This window comes from Ictidomys tridecemlineatus, chromosome 11 (assembly GCF_052094955.1).
Source record: "Ictidomys tridecemlineatus isolate mIctTri1 chromosome 11, mIctTri1.hap1, whole genome shotgun sequence".
Taxonomy (NCBI): Eukaryota; Metazoa; Chordata; class Mammalia; order Rodentia; family Sciuridae; genus Ictidomys; species Ictidomys tridecemlineatus.
The window spans coordinates 127,105,207-127,125,803 of record NC_135487.1 but is presented as its reverse complement, the minus strand read 5'-3'; the positions used below and the strand labels follow the sequence as shown (position 1 = coordinate 127,125,803).

The 20,597-nt window shown below is 36.2% G+C and overlaps 1 protein-coding gene across 6 annotated transcripts in view; it reads right to left on the bottom strand.

Annotated features, from left to right (window-relative positions):
- The window catches only part of Ash1l (ASH1 like histone lysine methyltransferase), a 176,655-nt gene that overhangs the window by 30,633 nt on the left and 125,425 nt on the right, over nucleotides 1-20,597 (bottom strand). For all 6 annotated transcript variants that reach the window (XM_078027423.1, XM_078027422.1, XM_040287678.2 and 3 more), the window contains 3 exons: nucleotides 9,582-9,655; nucleotides 7,791-7,836; nucleotides 7,574-7,682 (listed from right to left, as the gene is read on the bottom strand). In XM_078027423.1, coding sequence (XP_077883549.1) covers nucleotides 7,574-7,682; nucleotides 7,791-7,836; nucleotides 9,582-9,655 — 229 coding nt within the window. The remainder of the gene's footprint in view (nucleotides 1-7,573; nucleotides 7,683-7,790; nucleotides 7,837-9,581; nucleotides 9,656-20,597) is intronic.

Here is a 20,597-nt window from a genome sequence, read left to right as displayed (position 1 = left end):
ATCATTATATTTAATTAAAAATTAACCACACAAAAATTTCTAAATCAGTCTTTAAATACCCAATGCTTCTTCTAAATTATTATGCAAATTGTTCACTCAATATCTGGGATAAGCGCCATTAGTATTTATCAACATCAAGAATGCATTTACTGGGGCTGGGATTGTGGCTCAGCAGTAGAGCGCTTGCCTCGCATAGGGAGGACTTGGGTTCGATCCTCAGTACCACATAAAAATAAAGGCATTGGGTTGTGTCCATCTACACCTAATATATATATATATATATAAATAAAAGAAAGAATTTACTGCCGTCCCTGCCTATAGTCCCAGTGAACTGGGAGGCTGAGGCCCTAAGCAATTTAGTGAGACCCTGCCTCAAAATGAAACATAAAAATAAAAAAATTAACTGCCACCCATAGTTATTCATTCAATGTTTATACTGAACGCTTCGTTGCATCTCATGATCATTTTGACTTTGTAAAAAAATTATGATAAATGATGTAGAATTTATTGAAAAAATTTTAGGTATAAGTTCAGTGATATTAAGTACTATTCTTATTTTGTTTTTCTGTTTTTTTTCTTTTTTATTTATTTTTCTTTTTTTTAGTCTTACATGACAGCAGAATGTATTTTGACATATAATACATACATGGAATGTACATATATCATAAACTATTCTTATTTTTAATGAGATTTCGTATCTTATTACTGGAAATATTTCTACATTGGAAATAACATTTCTAGTATATATGAACTCATAACTGCTAGTGAATTACTAAGTAAAACTTTCTGAACATAGTAGATGAAAGTTGTTACTAATGTTTTCTCACTGCTTTCTTTTTAAAAATTCCTTGTTCTTTTGTGGGAGCATTAAATTTTGGTACATGCTTTGAAATCCTACTTAGGCTGATAAGCATGATTAAAATGAGCCAGAGTAGCAGCTCATGCCTGTAATCCCAGTGGCCAGGAAGCCCAAAGCAGGAAGATCTGGAGTTCAAAGCCAGCCGTAGACATTTAGCGAGGCCCTGAGCAATTTAGCAAGATTCTGTCTCAAAATAAAAAATAAAAAGGGTTGAGGGCAGAGGTTGGGGCTGTAGCTCAGCAGCACAGCACTTGCCTCGCAGGTATGAGGCCCTGGGTTCGATCCTCAGCATCACATAAAAAAAAGAAAGAAAAAGATGAATGTCCCTGAGTTCAATTCCTGTGTGTGTGTGTGTGTGTGTGTGTGTGTGTGTGTGTGTATAGAAAAATACAGAAATAAATTTAAAAAACAAAATAAGGGGCTGGGATCGTGGCTCAGCGGTAGAGCGCTCACCTAGCATAGGTGGGACCCAGATTTGATCCTCAGCACCATATAAAAATAAAGGCATTGTGTCCATCTACATCTGATATATACATATATATATGTGGGTGTATATATATAAACAAACAAACAAAAAACCAAAATAAAATAAGGAAGGAGTAGGTGTAGTGGCACAAATCTGTAATTCCAACAACTTAGGAAGGTGAGACAGAAGGATTCAAGTGGAGACCAATGTGGTCAACTTAGTGGTATCCTATCTCAAAATAAAATTTAAAAAGAGCTGGGGATTTAGATCAGTGGTAGAGCATTGAGTTCAATCCTCATTACTGAAAAATTGTGTTGTCTACAGTTGTAGGTACTGAAATATACTCAATTTGTCTGAAAAAATTCTTAAAATTTAAAAGTAAAATAGGTTGTTTCTATTCACTGTGTCTGGAAAATCAAACCATAAGTTTTCCAAAATCTGAAAGTAGATGCTGTGAACTAAGATGTGAAGTTTCTGATTTAGCGATATAAACTGCCATTATCATAGGTAGTGATGCCTTTGAGAAACCAGAAAATATTTTTCCCCTCAACATATAGTCTAGGCCAAAAGTTCTACTTCTTACGAAGATAACTCAATAGCACTGGGAAATGTATTAGTGTGATCAATTTAACTAGCTATGAAGATTCTGATTATTCTCTGTGACTAGAAGTGGGTTTTCATTTTAAATAAATGAATATTCCCACTCTTAATCAGGATTTGAATAAGCCTTGGAGGTAGGGGAGGTATGGGAGAGGGAGTGAATATGATCTTTCTTATTTTTTGGGACAAGGAATTTGATCTGTGGTACAAACAATGAAGGATTCTCAAAGGTTCTCAAAGATGGGTAAATGGAAGCAAGCTGTACTCATTTCATACTGAAGTTTAGAGAGGAACTAAAAGGGAGCAAAAAGTCCTTTGAGTCAGGTGCACACCTGTAATCTCAGCTATTTGGGGACCTAGGCAGAAGATTGCAAATTTGAGGCTAACCTGGACAATTTAACAAGATCCTGTGTCAAAATGAAATTTAAAAAGGTCTGAGGCTAGGCACTGTGGTGCACGCCTATAATCCCAGCAACACTAAAGGTTGAGACATGATGAGGATGGCAAGTTTAGGGCTAGCCTTAGCAATTTAGAGCTTAGTAAGATTCTGTCTTGCAATGAAAAATAAGGTCTGGGATGGGCTGGGGTTGTGGCTCAGTGGTGTAACGCTTGCTTAGCACACATGAGGCACAGGGTTTGATCCCTAGCACCGTATTAAAAAACTAAATAAACAAAATAAAGGTATAGTGTCCATCTACAATTAACAAAATATATAAAAATGGCTTTAAAGAAAAAAAAGTTCTGAGGGTGCAACTCCATGATGATGAAGCACCCTTGTTTTAATCCCCAGCACTGAAAAAAAAAAAAGTGATCTGTGAGGGCTGGGATTGTGGCTCAGTGGTAGAGTGCTCACCTAGCATGGGCGGGACCCGGGTTCGATCCTCCGCACCACATAAAAATAAAGGCATTGTGTTGTGTCCATCTACACCTAAAAAATAAATATTAAAAAAAACCTGTGAGGGCTGGGGATGTGGCTCAAGTGGTAGCGCGCTCGCCTGGCATGCGTGTGGCCCGGGTTCGATCCTCAGCACCACATACCAACAAAGATGTTGTGTCTGCCGAGAACTAAAAAATAAATATTAAAAAATTCTCTCTCTCTCTCCTCTCTCACTCTCTCTTTAAAAAAAAAAAAAAAATCTGTGAATTCTGAGGGTAACCACTGCCAGAGGCATTTTTTTCTAGGATGGATATATGTGTGTCTGTGTATGTATTTTTTTTTTTTTTTTGGTAGTGGGGATTGAACCCAGGCAAGCTTAACCACCAAGCCACATTCCCAGCCCATTATTTATTTATTTATTTTTGGTGCTGAGGATTGAACCCAGGGCCTTGTGCATGTGAGGAAGGCACTCTACCAACTGAGCTATATCCATAGCCCAGCCCTTTTATTTTTATTTTGAGACAGGGTCTCCCTAAGTTGCTTAGGGCCTTGCTAAATTGTTGAGGCTGGCCTCAAACTTGCAAACCTCCTGTTTCAACCTCCCAAATTGCTAGGATTAGAGGTGTATGGCACTGTGCCTGGTAGCAATATACTTTTATATTCCCAGAAGCATTCAGCTTTTATAAAAAATTATTTATTCATTCTTTGGCACTGAGGATTGAACTCTGGGTACTTAACTGCTAAGTCACATTCCAAATCCTTTTTTGAGACAGGGTCTCGATAAGTTGCTTAGGGCCTCAGTAAGTTACTGAGGCTGGCTCTGAACTTGTCATCTTCCTGCCTCAGCCTCCCGAGTTGCTGGGATTACAAACATGTGCCACCCTGCCTGGGTAATTTTTTTGTTTTTAATATTTTTAAAGTTTTGATGGAACTTTATTTATTTATTTTTTAATTTTTATGTGGTGCTGAGAATTGAACCCAGTGCCTTACATGTGCTAGGCAAGCATTCTACAACTAAGCCACAACCCCAGCCCCTGCCTGGCTAATTTTTATTTTAAGACAGGGTCATGCTGAGGCTAGCCTTGAACTTGTGATCCTCCTGCCTCAGCCACCTCAGTTGCTGGAATTATAGGAGGGCAGTTTGTAGACTCGCAGCTAATTTACAAATGTACACTAGTCATAGAAACTTGGTTCATGGTTTTAAATCTGGTGTTTATGTGGAAAGGATCAACAAATCCCAAGGCATGATGTTAAAAAGTCTAACTTTTAAAACTTAAAAAAGTTTTTTTAAGTACTTATTTCAAATAATTATTAAAAAGTTATTTTATTTTTATTTTTTGCAGTACCAAGCGTGGGACCCAGGGGCATTTTAGCAATGAGCTACATCCCAGTCCTTTATTTTTTTGTTTCGAGAACAGGGTCTTGCAAAGATGCCAAGGCTAGCTTTAAACTTTTGATCCTCCAGCCCTAGCCTCCCAAGGAGCTGGTATTAAAGGCATGTGCCAAGTGCCTAGCTAATTATTTAAAAAATTAGCCCTGAATAAAGTGTTTCTTGGACCACCTGCAAATGAGTCAGCTGAGAAATACAAAGGCCGATCCTACAGATCCTTTAATACTCCCTCTCCAATATTTATAGAACCTTGAATATGAAAACAGGAAAGTCATCCTACATATTAGCTGGTGTAATTTAGCTGCATCTTTATGAGGGTTACTTTAATATCTATGAAGAAGAAATGTTAAAAGTAATATATTTTACTTTTTGTTATATATTTATGCATTTATCACATTATCTTGTTATCATATGCTAATGTAGTGATCACATTTCTATGGAAATCAGCTGATAGCATTATATTTAAGGGTTTGCTTTCTCTTTTCACTTAGGGAAGTTTTTTGTTTTCTTTTCTTTTTGAAGAAAAGCAACAATGTGAAGGATAAATATCTGTCCTTAGAAAAATGACATAAAGGCTGGGGCTGTATAACTCAGTGGCAGAGCGCTTGCCTAGCATGTGTGAGGCATTGGGTTCGATCCTTAGCACCACATAAAAATAAATAAAATAAAGGTATGTTGTCCATCTACAACTACAAAAAAAAAAAAAAAGACATAAAATAACCATTGTAATATGTAAGGTAAATATCCAAATATTTAATTTTTAATTCTTTTTTTTTTTAATATTTACTTTTTAGTTTTTGGCGGACACATCATCTTTGTTTGTATGTGGTGCTGAGGATCGAACTCGGGCCGCACGCATGCCAGGCGAGCGTGCTACCGCTTGAGCCACATCCCCAGCCCTAATTTTTAATTCTAAAGTGAATTAAACAAAAAAAGGGATGGGGTTGGGTACAGTGGTACATGCCTGTAATCTTGGCCAGCCTCAGCAATTCAGCAAGACTATCTCAAAATAAAAAAATAAAAAGGTCTGGGGATGTAGCTCAGTGGTAAGGCACCCCTGGGTTCTACCCTCAGTACATACAAACCATCCAAACAATAAACCAAAAAAACAGACTGGGATACAGGTCAGTTCATTTGTAGAACACTTGCCTAGTATGTGAGAGGCCCTGGGATTAATCCCCAGCACAGGTAGAAACAAAATAAAAACAAACCAACCAACCCTCAGTGCAATTAGCAGTATAGTATAGAGGAAAAAACATGAGACACAGACACAGACACAGACACACAGACACACAGACACACACACACACACACACACATACATATATATTTATTTTTTTTGTAGTTGTAGATGGACAGAATGCTTTTATTTTATTTGTCAATTTTTATGCGGTGCTGAGGATCAAACCCAGTGTCTCACGCATGCTAGGCAAGCGCTTTGCCACTGAGCTACAGACCTAGCCCAATGACTTATATTTTTCATTTTTGTAGGTCTGAGATTGAATTGAGAGACATTTTACTACTGAGCTACATTCCCAGCCCATTTTTATTTTGAGACAGGGTCTCAATAAGTTGCTGAGAGTCTTGCTAAGTTGCTGGGGCTGGCTTCAAACTAGTGATCCAAGTGCCTCAGCCTTCAGAGCAGTTGGGATCAATGGCATGTGCCATTGCGCCCAGTAAGAGTCTTGGTCAAACTGATATGAATTTAAATTCTTTCTCCATCTTTCAAGTGTTGTGTAATATGGAGTAAATTACTGTCCAAATTCTAAGATACTTCATCTGGAAAATGTAAAACTATTACCTACCTCATAGGACTACTGTCAGGAAAAAAGACACTAACCAATAAGTCTGCATCAATATCATGGTAATTTCACAGACAATAAAATAATATGTGAAAAAATACAGTAATGTTAGCATATAAAGAAACATATATTTAAATAACTCTAAGGATATAATACTCCTAAATATTAATCCCTCAAAACACTAAATCTCCAAAAATAAATTAAGACATAAATACATAAAGCAAGTAGGACTATGAGAAAACAAATATATTTGGCATATATTTATGATATTGTCAGTGATATCATAAATTAACTTGATATTTTGACAGTATATAAAATATATATACATAAAATTCTTACACATATAGTCATTTTTTATACCATAAATTTTTGGAGAATATACTCTAAGGATTTACAAAAAAGGGAATCTATACAAAAGAGTTTCATAGTAGTTACATTTTAAATAGTAAAACATTAGAAATAACTTAAATGACCAACAATAGCATAGCATATGAAAACTATGGCATTTCAGTGTATGGATAATAATAGAGTTTTAAATGTGATGAGCTCAAGGACCACAGTGATATGTAAAAGTATACATTTAAAATTTCTGAGTGAAAAATAATCAGTGCACAAAACACTTTTCTATTCTATAGTGATGTAAGTAAGGTAGAATTTCCCAACTGTTACACCAAAGCAGAAGGTACTGAAGCACATTCCTTTATCTCACTGGACTAGTGATTAGAGACTGGAAAGCAGTTATTTTGGTTAGGAAAACTAACCAGAATAGGAAGTACCGATGTGAAATTCACCTGTTCTTTTTTGTATTATAAACTAGCATATTTCAAAACGAATAAATTCTATCTCAGCTCATTTGTCTCTATTTCCATTCTGAAATTTCAATGTCATGTTAAACTAAATGGTCCCAAACAAAATAATTCGTATCTCCAAATCAGTCAAGCCCACACTTTCCATCTCTGAGGATAGTATTATCATCTCTTTAGCAGTATGACTCAGTTATTATGTACATACCCTTTATAATGGTACATCAGCACATTTTTCTTCCAAAATATATCATGGCTTTCTTCTTTACTCTTAGTACCACTGTCCTATTCTACTCCCTCATTATTGTTACCACATATCGATAGCTAGGAAGGTGCCCAAGACTGTGTTTATTAATACTTTATAAACATTGTCTCATAGGATCCTATAAATGTTAACTTATTGTTACCATATATTGATAGCTAGGAAAGTGGGTAAGACCTCGTTTATTAATACTTTATAAACACTGTCACACATAAACCTATGAATGTTATCTTACTGTAGTCTTATAAAATCCACCACATGAAGGCATTTTTTTATCAGAGGGTTTAAATAACATTCTCCATGTCTCAAAATATTAAAGAAGATTTAAATCCAGGCACAAGACTGTAAATCTCATTCTTTTTTTGTTACTATAATCAACCGATCAATTAAGTTTTATAATCTGTGTACAACTTCTTGAGAGGAAATCCAAGAGCCTATTTAACTTTAACCTCCAAAGAAAGTGTCATTTCTCTGCTTTGAAGCCTTTATGGTTTAGAGGAATCAGTTACAGTACCTATTGAGGCAGTCATCCACACAGCCCTTCCTGGTGTCATCATCTGGCTTCTTACAGTTACAGGTGGTAGCCTCATAACCAGAAAGGGGTTTGACATCAACGTAGACATCTTGAGAAGACAGCAAAGAATAGTTTGTGAACATACTAGATAATTTTTCAAGTGCCAGGCTAAGAACACTGATGGTATGGAAGCAGAAAAATAGCTCAAGTTACTCACTTGAACGGATTTTTTTATACAGTGGAACATCTGGCTTTTTGTACAGCTAGAAGAAAAAAAGAAAAATTTTGATATAGTATTTTACTTCAAATGCCAAACAATCCTTAAAAATATAGGAAACTATCCCTGTACTCTGCTTATGTAAAAATATTTATAAGACTTTCTGGGTTGGATACAATTGAGAGAAACTCCCTGTGATCACTTTTTAACCCCAAAATAAAAGGTAAGAACCAGATTAAACAGAAGCATAAAATAGTTTACAGAAATGTATTTTCAATTATGTTTCTTCAGTATGTTTTTGGATAGGATTACATGAAAATCCCACTAAAGACCACAGTTATTCGGAAAAATTAATATTCTATTTGCTGGGCATGGGAAGAATGGTGGAATGAGACAGATATTACTACCCTATGTACAAGTACAATTACACAAACAGTGTGACTGTATCGTGGACAGTCAGAGAGAAATGAGAAGTTGTGCTCCATTTGTATACAATGAATTGAAATGCATTCTGCTGTCATGTATAATTAATTAGAACAAATTAAGAAAGACATAAAAAATAGAAAATTCTATTTGCCTCCATCAAAACAAAGGAAAAGGGTTAGGAGTATAGCATAAAGTGCATGCACAGCATGTATAATTTCCTGAATTTAATCCCCAGCACCAAAAACAGAAATAAATAAACAAGACCAAAAAAAGTGCATAGGGATTGTTTGGATGGTTTGGGTAGGTATACTAAAATAAAAAGATGGGTACTTTGTTTTTTTACCCATTATTTTGAGTGGAAATTGTAGGAAAATCTTAGTGAAGGCAATTAATTTAAAAATTAAATGGGAAAAAGCAGGCAGTTAAAATGAAGCCCCACGTTTTAATCAAGAAAGATGGGAGCAGGGAGAAAAGATGACTAGAAGACAGTCAGAAAGCCTGCATGCACTTTGCTATAGAAGACAGAACAAAACAAATAGCAACCTGGAGTAAACTGGACTGTTTATTCATCTATTCTAATAATCTCACCATAATTTTTCTGTCCATATGTTCAAAGAACTATTTTCATTGTTAAAAGTTGAGACAAACATCAAGAAGAAAAGGCAGAGGAGAATGTCAAACTGCTTTTGGCTTTCTGAAGTTAACCTTTGGTAGTATTTTGGCAAAACTCAAAAGTGTGTTCACTTAATTTTAAGTGTATTTCTATTTCCAGTGTTTTTTCTCAATATAGAGCCTGGAAGTTATAACTTAATACAAAAATCACCAAGGAAAACTTTTCAATTAGATATGCAGTAGAGAAAAACTGGACCTTTCTATTTTTAGTTACCAATATACTTAAAGGACTTCTGGCAGTATAAGAGTGTTAAACATTTCCTTGCTTCCTTTGGTAGAAGAATCTCTTTTGTATGAGAAAAACAAATTCCAAATCAATGGGAAGGAGCCAACCAAAATAAAGCCTGAAATTTCCTAGTGCTGCTGGCAATACATCTGTATTCTCCTGAGACCTGCATCAAACAGAATTCTTACAGAACAAAAATCTTTGCTATCAGAATAAAAGCCAAGAATAACAGAAGGTTGCTTAGTGAGGCAGGAACTTACTGCTATTTTGCAGTATGAATATAGGCAAATAGGTCACATTAAATATGAATGCAAATTTACTTTTCTTAGTCTCTAATATTCACAGGGACACTTCTTGATATTTCCTAAGAGGAAAACATAACAAGGGGCAGAGGAAGAGACTTGCATTCCATGCCTTCCACCCCTAACTGCTTAAGAATGAAATCTGTTAAAATAGGCTCTTTGTACCTGATTGTGTTTCCACTGCCATAGGATGTCATAAGGAAGCTGGAAGTCAATTCTTTTTTGTCTTAGATACTTTCCTGAAACAAACAAACAAACAAAAACTATCAATTTCAACACCTATTCTGATATGTACTCATACAAAGGATCAAGCAACCACAATATCAATATGCATTGATGATAGAAATAAGAATTAAAAAAAAATTTTATGGACTTTTCTACCATCAATTTTTAAAATTTTGTTTATTTATTTATTTATTTTTGAGTGCCAGGGACTGAAACCAGGGGCACTTAACTACTGACCCACATCCCCAGCCCTTTTTATTTTTATTTAAAGATGGGTCTTGCTAAGTTGTGTAGGGCCTTGGTAAGTTGCTGAGGCTTTGAACTCATAATCATCCTGTCTCAGCCTCCTAGCTGCTGGGATCACAGGTGTGAACCACCACTCCTGGCCTCTACCATCAATTTTTAATTTCAGCTTTTTTCAACTATACTCCATGTGACATATACTAAAGATATATTTTAATTTTATAGTAGTTTCTATAAAATAAATGACAGTAAAATTACTACTAAAAATACACAGGTCACTATGAAGTTAATACTAAGAATTATTTGACAATTAAAACTATTAACCATACAGATCTGGCATCTGCTCTCCTTTTCATTATTACATTTAGTGCAAATTTAACTACAAGAAGGGGAAATCTATTTAAATAACTGAAGAGTCCATGTAATCTTATGACCTGTTAACATTTCTTCCAACCTACTGAAATACTGTTAGTTTTTTGGGGTACCTGAATCTCAATGTGGGGGTATTCTACTACTGACTTATATAAATTGCCAAGGCTAGACTCTAGAACCTGTGATCCTCCTGCCTCAGCCTCTCAAGCAGCTGGCATTATAAGCATGTACCACCACTTATAGGCCAAATTTCAAAGCTCTCTTTCTACCTTAAAAAGTTTTTTCCAGCTCTAGCTTCTTTACTGTGAATGACCTTTCGTCTTCTCTAAACCCCAGAAAACTAACTCTCTCGTTGAAAGACTTAGTGTGCTCTGATGACTCAAGAGGATTCGAGAGGTCAAAACTATTTTAATGATACTATTATTATATACCTTTCTCATTGTGCTGAAATTTGCACTGATGGCATAAAAGCAACAATTGGTAAAACTTCTGGCATTGTAGTAAATCAACGCAATGGCACAAAATAATAGGAGTCACTGTATTATTCTCCATACATACATGGGAGGGGAAAAAAAGGTCAGCTTCATTTAAGAATGTTATTTATTAATTTTATAATTTTTTATTTGTTCTCATTAGTTCTACATGAAAGTAGATTATATTTTGACATATTATACACATGTGAAGTTATATAAGAATGTTCTTGACAAAGAAAAAACTATACTAAATCGTGACCCACAATACTTTCAACATTCTGCATAGCACAATGGAAGTATGCATAAGGTATCCCTATTGCATACTGAAGTAGGATGGCTGTTTCAGGGAAGAAGCATTTATAAAAATATTTGAAACAAATTGCTTTTTCCTATTATTTATTTATTTTTTGGTACTGAAGATTGAATCCAGGGGTGCTTTCCCACTGAGCTATAACTATAGTCCTTATTTTGAGACATGGTCTCACTATGTTGCTGAGGCTGACCTGAATCTCGGGAGATTACAGGTTTGCACCATTATAACTAGAAAACTGGTTGCTGTTTTCAAGTGACACTATTTTTATTTGTAAGAACAAACTATGGTCACTAAAATATGTGCACTGAAATCAAGCAAAGTGATCTTGTTACTTCAAGAAGCACAACTAACAGGGGCTGGGAATGTGGCTCAGTGGTACAGCACTTGCCTAGAACATGTGAGGCACTGGGTTTGATCCTCAACACCGCATAAAAATAAATAAATGAGGGGCTGGGGCTGTGGCTCAGCAGTAGGGTGTTCACCTAGCATGTGTGAGGCCCTGGGTTTGAACCCCAACAACACATAAAAATAAATTAATAAAAATATTGTCCAACTATAACTAAAAAATAAATATTAAAAAATAAAATACATAAATAAAATTTATTGTGTCCAATTACAACTAAAAAAATAAAAAAAAATTAAAAAAATAAATGAATAATAAGCAGGGTACAGTGGCCCACACCTGTAATTCCTCAGGATGCTGAGGAGGAGGATCATGAGTTCAAAGCCAGCCTCAGCAAAAGCAAAGCACTAAGCAAGTGAGACGCCATCTCTAAATAAGATACAAAAGAGGGCTTGGATGTAGCTCATAGGCTGAGTGCTCCTGAGTTCAAATTTCGGTACCCCCCCCACCAAAAGGGTATTATGTCCATCTATAACTAAAATAAATGAATGAATAGAAGCAAAACTGACAGCTGGGTGGTGGAAGCAAATCCTTATAATCCCAGATACTTGGAAGGCTGAGGTAGAAGGATCACAAATTCAAGTTCAGCTCCTGCAATTCAGCAAGATCCCAAACCAAATAAAAACAAAACCAAAACCAACAAACAACCCCCTCAAACCCCAAACAACCAAAAAAGGAAAACTGACAACATTTGTTGCCAAAGATAAAATTTGATGAAACAAGTATATTATATAGTGAAAGAAATATATATAATTCAATGATTCCCCTCCCCTTTTTCTTTGTGTGCCAGTAGGGATTGAATCCAGGGGTGCTGTACCACTGAGCTACACCTGTCCTGAAGTTTGAGACACGGTCTTTTAATTTAGCCCACACTGGCCTGGAAATTGTGAGCCTCCTGTCTCAGCTCCCTCAGTAGGTGAGATGACAGGTCATAGTTATTTTTTTTTCTCATTGAAAAACATGAAATGTGATAAATTCATGGAATGGTAAAACTTCCATCCAAACTACAAGAGACCAATGGATTTTAATGTAACTGACTGCAAATAGCTCAGTGATTTCAGATTCTACATTGAAACTGACCTTAAAGAAATCATCACATTTATACTTTTGGTATGGTATAAAAAAAATCCAATTATCTGAACTTGGTGTTGAAATAGTCCTCTTGTTTTCCAATATGTGTGTGAGATCAGGTTTCTTCATAAATTTAAAAATTTATGAAGAAACTTAGCTGTCTCCTATTAAAAACTCTCTCAAAAACTTAGCTGTCTCCTATTAAGCCAGGCATTAGAAACATTTGCAAAAAATGTAAAATTAACTTATCTCTTCTTTTTTTTAATACTAAGGATGTAGCGCAGGGGCACTTTATTTCTGAGCCATATCCCAGTCCTTTTTCATATTTTATTTAAAGACAGGGTTCTCAATGAGTTGCTTAGGGTCTTGATAAATTGCGGAGGCCGATTTTAAACTCATGATCCTCCTGCCTCAGCCTCCAAAGCTGCTGGTATTACAGATAGGTGTGTGCTACTATATCTGGATGAAATAAAATTGTTTCTTTTGTGGTGCTGGGAATTGAACACAGGGCTTTGTGTATGCAAGGCAAGCACTCTACCAAGGAGGTATATCCCCAGCCCAAAATAAAATTTTGGCACATAAAAATAATGTAACATTATGTAGTTAACTAAAATGAAAGGGGGTATATTATGTATTCATGTGATAATATAACATGTCTCCAAGTTTTTGAACATTATAGCACAAGTTCATTTCTGTAAATACTAAAAACATTAAATAGCTAGATATGGTTGGACTGATTGGGAAGGGGAATGAAGGAAATTTATGGGGTGATGGTAGTATTATTGAGAAGGGTTTGGAGCCAGGCGTGATGGTGCACACCTGTAATCCCACCTGGCTGAGGAATGAGGATTCCAAATTTGAGGTCAGCCCCAGCAATTTGGCAAGGTCCCAAGCAACTTAGTGAGACTGACTCTGTCTCAAACTGAAAAATTAAAAAGGGATGTAATACACACATACGTACATATATACATACAAAAGGGAAGGGTGTGGTTTAAACAGGTGAGTGCATTTATAAAAGCAGAAAACGCACATTGAGATTTGTGTATTTTGTTTATGGCAAATTCACCTCAAAACATGAACCTATAAAGCAATACTGAGATTCGGTTCTGGATTGTTAAACACGTAGGGTCTGTGTGCAGGAGTATATGTATATCACCCCCCCACACTCTTCAACTCTATGCTGGGAATGAAACCAAGGCCTCACACATGCTAGGCAGGTGTTCTACCACTAAGTCTCAGCCCTAGGGAATATATTTACTTTATTTATGTATTTTCATGGGCACAGACAGGTTTATCTAAAGTAGATACAAATTCAAAGGAGAATGGGGCAGTCTCAAGACAGAGAGAATTTTGGGCTAAAGCAAGGAATACACATTCCAGGGAGAATGCAGGCTATTTTCAGAGAGTCAGCATGCAATTTAGAGTACATCTAAAAGTAAGATAAACTAACATATGTACAGAGATGATATACAGATACACATAGAACAAACCAAATAACATAAAATATTGGTGATAGAATTTAGGTGATAGGATATAATGTATTCACTGTAAAAAAATTCTTCGTTTTTCTGAACAATGTAAACTTTCATAGGAAGTGGTTGAAAAAAAAACAGCTATATGTGCACAGGAAAAAGTTTGAAAGGGTATATGTGAAACTTTATCTTTGGGAAGGAGGCGTCTCCTTTTTTTTTTGTTTTTTCTGGTACCAAGAATTGAACCCAAGGACACTTAACCACTGAGCAATACCCCTAGCTCTTTTTTTTCTTAAATTATTTTTTTAGTTGTTGATGGACTTTTATTGTCTTTATTTTTATGTGTTGCCAAGAATTGAACCCAGTGCCTCATGCATGCTAGGCGAGCACACTACCACTGAGCCACAACCCCAGCCCAGCCCTTTTTATTTCTTATTTTGAGACAGATTTTTACTAAGTTGCTGAGGCTAGCTTTGAACACGTGATCATCCTGCCTTAGCCTCCTGAGTTGCTGGGATCATGGCACGTGACATTGCATCTGGCAAAATTCATCTTTTATTTTACTTTTTAGTTTTATCTTTTTTTTGTACCAGGAATTGAACCCAGGGGTGCTTAACCATTGACCCACATCCCCAGCCATTATTGTTTTTATTTTTGAGACAGGATCTTGCTATGTTACTTAGGGCCTCACTAAGTAGTTTAGGCTTACTTTGAACTTTTGATCCTCCTGTTTCAGCCTCTTTAAGTTGCTGGGATTACAGGCTTGCGCCACCGCATCCAGCAAGCTTCCATCTTTTCTTTTTTTAAAATAAACTTTTTAGTTGTAGAAGACACAATACCTTTATTTATTTTTATGTGGTGCTGAGGATTGAATCCAGTGCCTCACATGTGCAAGGCAAGTGCTCTACCACTGAGCTTCATTTTTTTGACTCACGTTCTTTTATTGAGTTTTAAACCAAATGAACATGTACTCATCAACTCTTAATAACAGTTAAAAGTAAATGTAATTTTTAAAAATGAATGCTAAACCAAGGGAGGGTGAGGTAGTTGGACTACAAATTGGAGGCTAGCCTCAATAATTCAGTGAGGCCTTAAGCATCTTAATAAGACTCTGCCTCAAAATAAAATAAAACCAAAAAGGTTCTGGGGCAGTGACTCAATGGTAAAATGCCTCTGGGTTCAATTCCCAGTTTAAAACAAAAACAAACAAACAAAAAAACCTGCCAGGCATGGTGGTACATACCTGCAATCTGCAATTCCAGCTCCTCAGAAGGCTAAGGCAGCAGGAGGATCTCAAATTGGAGGCCATGTGGGTAATTTAATGAGAGTCTGTTTAACACTAAATAATAAAAAGAACTGGAAACACAGCTCAGTGGTTGAAGACCCCTGGGTTCAATCCCCAGTGTTCAAAAAAGAAAAAAATCATTTTCCAACCATTTGCTTTTAGTATGTAGGAATACAACTGATTTTCTAAAAAATGGACTTTATATTTTAGGTTCACAACAAAATTGAGTATAAGATATACAGATTTCTCATATGCCCTCTGCCCCTACATACATAGCCTTCCTCATTATAAACATCCCTCACCAGAATCATACCTTTATTACAAACAATAGCTGAAATCAAACAGTACACAGACTTTTCAGCTTGGCTTCTTTCACTTAGTAACAAGACTGTTGCATCAAATATTAGGAGAAAATCAGTTTTGTAAGAATACAATCATTTTAAAATACTGAATGTTTCCCATGTTCTTACTACTCGTGTTACAACAAACAGTATTTTTTCTGCAGCTCTCTTTTGATTCTCTATACAAGTAATCATGTCATTTGTGAATGGAAATAGTTTCACTTCTTCCGTCCACATAATTATAACTTGAACTCACCTTTTTTACTTAATACATTGGTATTATCCAGATCATCATCAGACAATGCTTAGTACATGTAGTAAGAGCAGACTTCTTTACCTTCTTTTCAATCTTAGGAGGAAGCATCAATATTTCACCATGAAGTATGTTAAGTATAGATGCCTTTTAGAAGATTAAGAAAATTGTGTTCTACCATTTGACCCAGCTATCCCATTCCTTGGACTATAGCCAAAGGACTTAAAATCAGCATACTATAATAATGCAGCCACATCAATGTTCATAGCAGCTCAATTCACAACACCTAAACTGTGGAAGCAACCTAGAGGCCCTTCAACAGATTATGGATAAAGAAACTAAATTATACCATTTGCAGGTAAATGGATGAAGTTGGAGAATATCATGCTTAGTGAAGTAAGCCAATCCCAAAAAACCAAATGCTGAATATTCTCTCTGATAAGTGGATGCTGATCCATAATGGGGAGCAGGGAGGCATGGGAAAAATGGAAAAACTTTGAGCAAAGGGTAGGGAGGGTGCATGGGGGTAGGAAAGATAGTGGAATGTACCCTAGGTGCATGCAGGACTGCACATATGGTGTGATGCTACATCATGTAGAAGCACAGAAATGTAAAGTTGTGCTGCAATTGTGTACAATGAATCAAGACGCATTCTGCTATCATATATACCTAATTACAATGAATTATTTAAAAGAAAATTAAATAAATAAATAAATAAATTGTGGGGGCTGGGTGTGGCTCAGTGGTAGAGCACTCATCTAGCATATGCAAGGCCCTGGGTTCGATCCTCAGAACCACATGAAAATAAATAATAAAGGTATTGTGTCCAACTACTTCTTAAAAACAGAAAACTGTGTACTAATTTTCGTTTTTTTTTGTATTGTCTTTGTTTTTTTTTAAAGTTTTTAAAAAATATTTTTTAATTGTCCATGGACCTTTATGGTGCTGAGAATCAAACCCAGTGCCTCATACATGCTAGCCAAGTGCTCTGCTACTAAGCCACAACCCCAGTCCTAAATGCCATTATGATAGATTTTTTTTTTTTTTTTTTTTTTTTAAAACAGGGCTTCCTGTTTTTTGTTTTTTTTTTTTTTTCAGAGAGAGTGAGAGAGGAGAGAGAGAGAGAGAGAATTTTTAATATTTATTTTTTAGTTCTCGGCGGACACAACATCTTTGTTGGTATGTGGTGCTGAGGATCGAACCCGGGCCGCACGCATGCCAGGCGAGCGCGCTACCGCTTGAGCCACATCCCCAGCCCTATGATAGATTTTATTCTATACATGTTTTTGTGCCCTGATGTCTTTATCTGGATTCATGTCAGCTGTGTAGAAGCCTCATAAAACAAGCTAAGAAGTAAGTTCCTCCCTATTTTCTGAAAGTAAGACTGGTGTTATGTCTTTGTAAAACATACAACAGATTTCACCATGGAAACTATGTAGATATGGAATTTTAAAAATGTGAACAATTTTGGTAAGGAATTCACTTTAAGATACAGGCTGATGTTCTACTTCAGCATATCAATTTTCTGTATTTTAAAGGAATTTGCCTACTTTATCTAAATTGTATTGTACATTGGCATAAAATTATCCCTAACAATACCTTTTTAACCTCTTAATAGCTGTAGGACCTCCTGTGATATTATCTCATTTATTTCACAACTCACTGACCATTTGTGTTATCATTTTCTTTTCAATGAAGCCAGGGGTTATTAGCTTTCTTGATCTTTTTAAACTTGTTTCTTTACTGAGGAAAATTTTATTTTTTATTTTTTTAAACACTAGGGCTTGAACCCAGAGGTGCTTTACCACTGTGCCATATCCCCAGCTCTTTATTTTTTATTTTCAGACAGGGTCTCACTAAGTTGTGCAGGCTAGCCTTGACCTTGGAATCCTCCTGCCTCAGCCTCCTGAGATGCTGGGATTACAGGCGTGTGTGGCTCATTTGTTGAGTGCCTCTGAGTTCAATCCCTAGTATCTATCTCCTCTGCAAAAAGAGACAGTCCAGGCTCATGCTTTACTTCCATAGCCTCCAGGAGCTTGTTTTTATTTATTTATTTATTTTTTGTGGTATTGGGGGTTGAATGCAGGGGAGCATTATCACTGAGTTACATCCCTAGCCCTTGTATTTTTTAAAAATTTTAGAAGTGGGGGCTGGGGATGTGGCTCCATGGTAACGTGCTCGCCTGGTATGCGTGGGGCACTGGATTCGATCCTCAGCACCACATAAAAATTAAAAAATGAAGATGTTGTGTCCACCGAAAACTGAAAAATAGATATTAAAATTTTTTTTCTCTTAAAAAAAATTAAAATTTTGAGAAGGGGTCTTACATTAGGTTACAAAGGCTGGCCTCAAACTTGTGATACTTGTGCCTTAGCATCCCGAGTAGCTCAGATCACAGGCATGCACCACAATTCCTACCCTTTGTTTTAATAGTTGATGGTATTTAGAAGTCAAGGTTTGACTTCTGTATTTTAAAGGAATTTGCTAGGTGTGCTATTGGTGTATCATAGCTGCCAAGTACTCTCAGTGAACAAAACAGTTAAGTGGTTTATAAAAATCCTTTTCTTGGTTTTTGAAGCTTTACATGGTAAGGAATGGCACTTCTAGAATTCAGACTTTAAATACAAAGCTCAGTTTCAGCTCTGCCTTACTCGGACCTAAAGTGTTTATTGTGCAGTCCCAACTCCCAACCTAAAAAGCCTACATAAGTTCTGATACTAATCACTAATGTAAGTCAATTAGTTATACGTTTTCACAGAGCTTTGGTTTTGTTTCCCATTTATAATAAGAAGGTGGAATAAGAGGGTGATATCCTGTTATCAAGCTTAATTAAGCACTTCAGGTACCCAAAAAAACATTTTAAAGAAGGATTGATATATTTCTACACTGATTACTCTTCCCTATTGATTTGGAAGGATTTTGCTCCTTTCTAATTGTGCCCTCAAAAGTTTATCATCATGTCCTAATCCTTTTATGTTTTCTGATACCATAAAGAACATTTTCATTTTTGAAAACAGGATATATCTTTAATTGATAGTCAGTTACAATGTTTACAATAATGGCAGAATTTTATTTTTCTTTTTGGGGAACTAGGGATTGAACCAAAGGTTTTGTGTATGCTATACAAGTGCTCTTAAGAACTGAGCAGCCCTTTTTGCATTTTTTTTTCTTTCGTGTGATGCTGGAGATTGAACTCTGGGCCTTACACACTAGGCAAGCGGTTTACCACTTAGTTATATCCCCAACCATCCATCAGTCCTTTCACATTTTGAGTCAGGGTTTTTCAAGTTGTCAGGATAGCCTCAAACTTGTTATCCTCCAGTCTCAGCTTCCAGAATAAAATTAAAGCATGTGCCACTGTGCCTGGCAATTAAAATATTTGTGGTACTGGAAATCAAACTCAGGGCCTTGCACATGTTGTGAAAGCACCCTACAACTGAGCTACATCTCCAGCCTCCTCTCATTCTTAACAGTAAAGCAAATGATAATGCACCTTACAACTGATGGCATCATATATACGTGTGTGTGTGTGTGTGTGTGTGTGTATATATATATATTTTAGTACTGGGGATTAAAACCACAGGCCCTTAATCACTGAGCTTCATCCCCAGCCCTTTTAAATTTTGAGACAAGATTTTTCACTGGGTTACTGAGGGCCTTACTGTTGCTGAGGTTGGCCTTGAACTTCAATACTCCTGCCTCAACCTCCCAAGTTACTGGGATTATAGGTGTGCACCAACACAACCAGCTGGCATCTTAAGTACTATACAAAGTTTTGATTTTGTTTGCAGAATTTAACTAAATTATAGGTTCATAAAATTCCTTATGGAAAATTACTGAAGCAAGCAGGGTGTGCTTGCTGTAATCCCAGTGACTAGGGAGGCTGAGGCAGGAAAACCACGGTTTTAAAGTCAGCCTCAGCAACAGTGAGGCGCTAAGCAACTCAATGAGACCTGGTCTCTAAACAGGCCTGGGGATGTCGCTCAGCAGTTGAATGCCCCTGAATTCAATCCCTAGTACAAAAAACAAAACAAAACAAAACAAAAAACCCCAAAACCAAAATCACTGACGCCAGCTGGCATAGTGGCACATGCCTGTAATCCCATCGATTCAGGAGGCCAAGGTAAAAGGATCACAGGTTGGTAGGAGGCCAGCGTCAGCCACTTAGCAGACCTTCCTCAAAAAAAAAAAAAAAAAAAAAAAAACAAAAAACCCACAAATGGGGTTGGGGATGTTGCTTGGTGGTACTGCACCCCTGGGTTCAATCCCCAGTACCACGATAGACAGACAGACAGATAGACAGATAAATGTATGTTGACGCTAAAAGTATTTTGAATTTAGAAGTTTTTTCAGAGTTTATAAAAATAATTTAGCGCATATACAATTTAACTTGTCCACAGAGGATTGGAGCAGGATACCATAATCAAATATGGCAATAGGTCTAGAGCAAAACACTTAACTATTCATATTATACTAAATAAAGAAAACAAAAGCACTTTTTATTTCTGAATTCCTACAATGGATAAAAGGTCAGGTCATTTTTGCCATCATGTCAGTTAAGAAAACAACTTTTAATTTTTTAATAGGTCTGTATTTTTATATTTGCGGGATGGTTAATGAGGGATGGTGAATCTACATTTCAGTTTTTAAGAAATGAGATCAAGTGGCTTTTCTTACTTATATAAGGTATTTGGTTATAAAAAATCAAGAGGCAGTAGTAGGCATTGTGC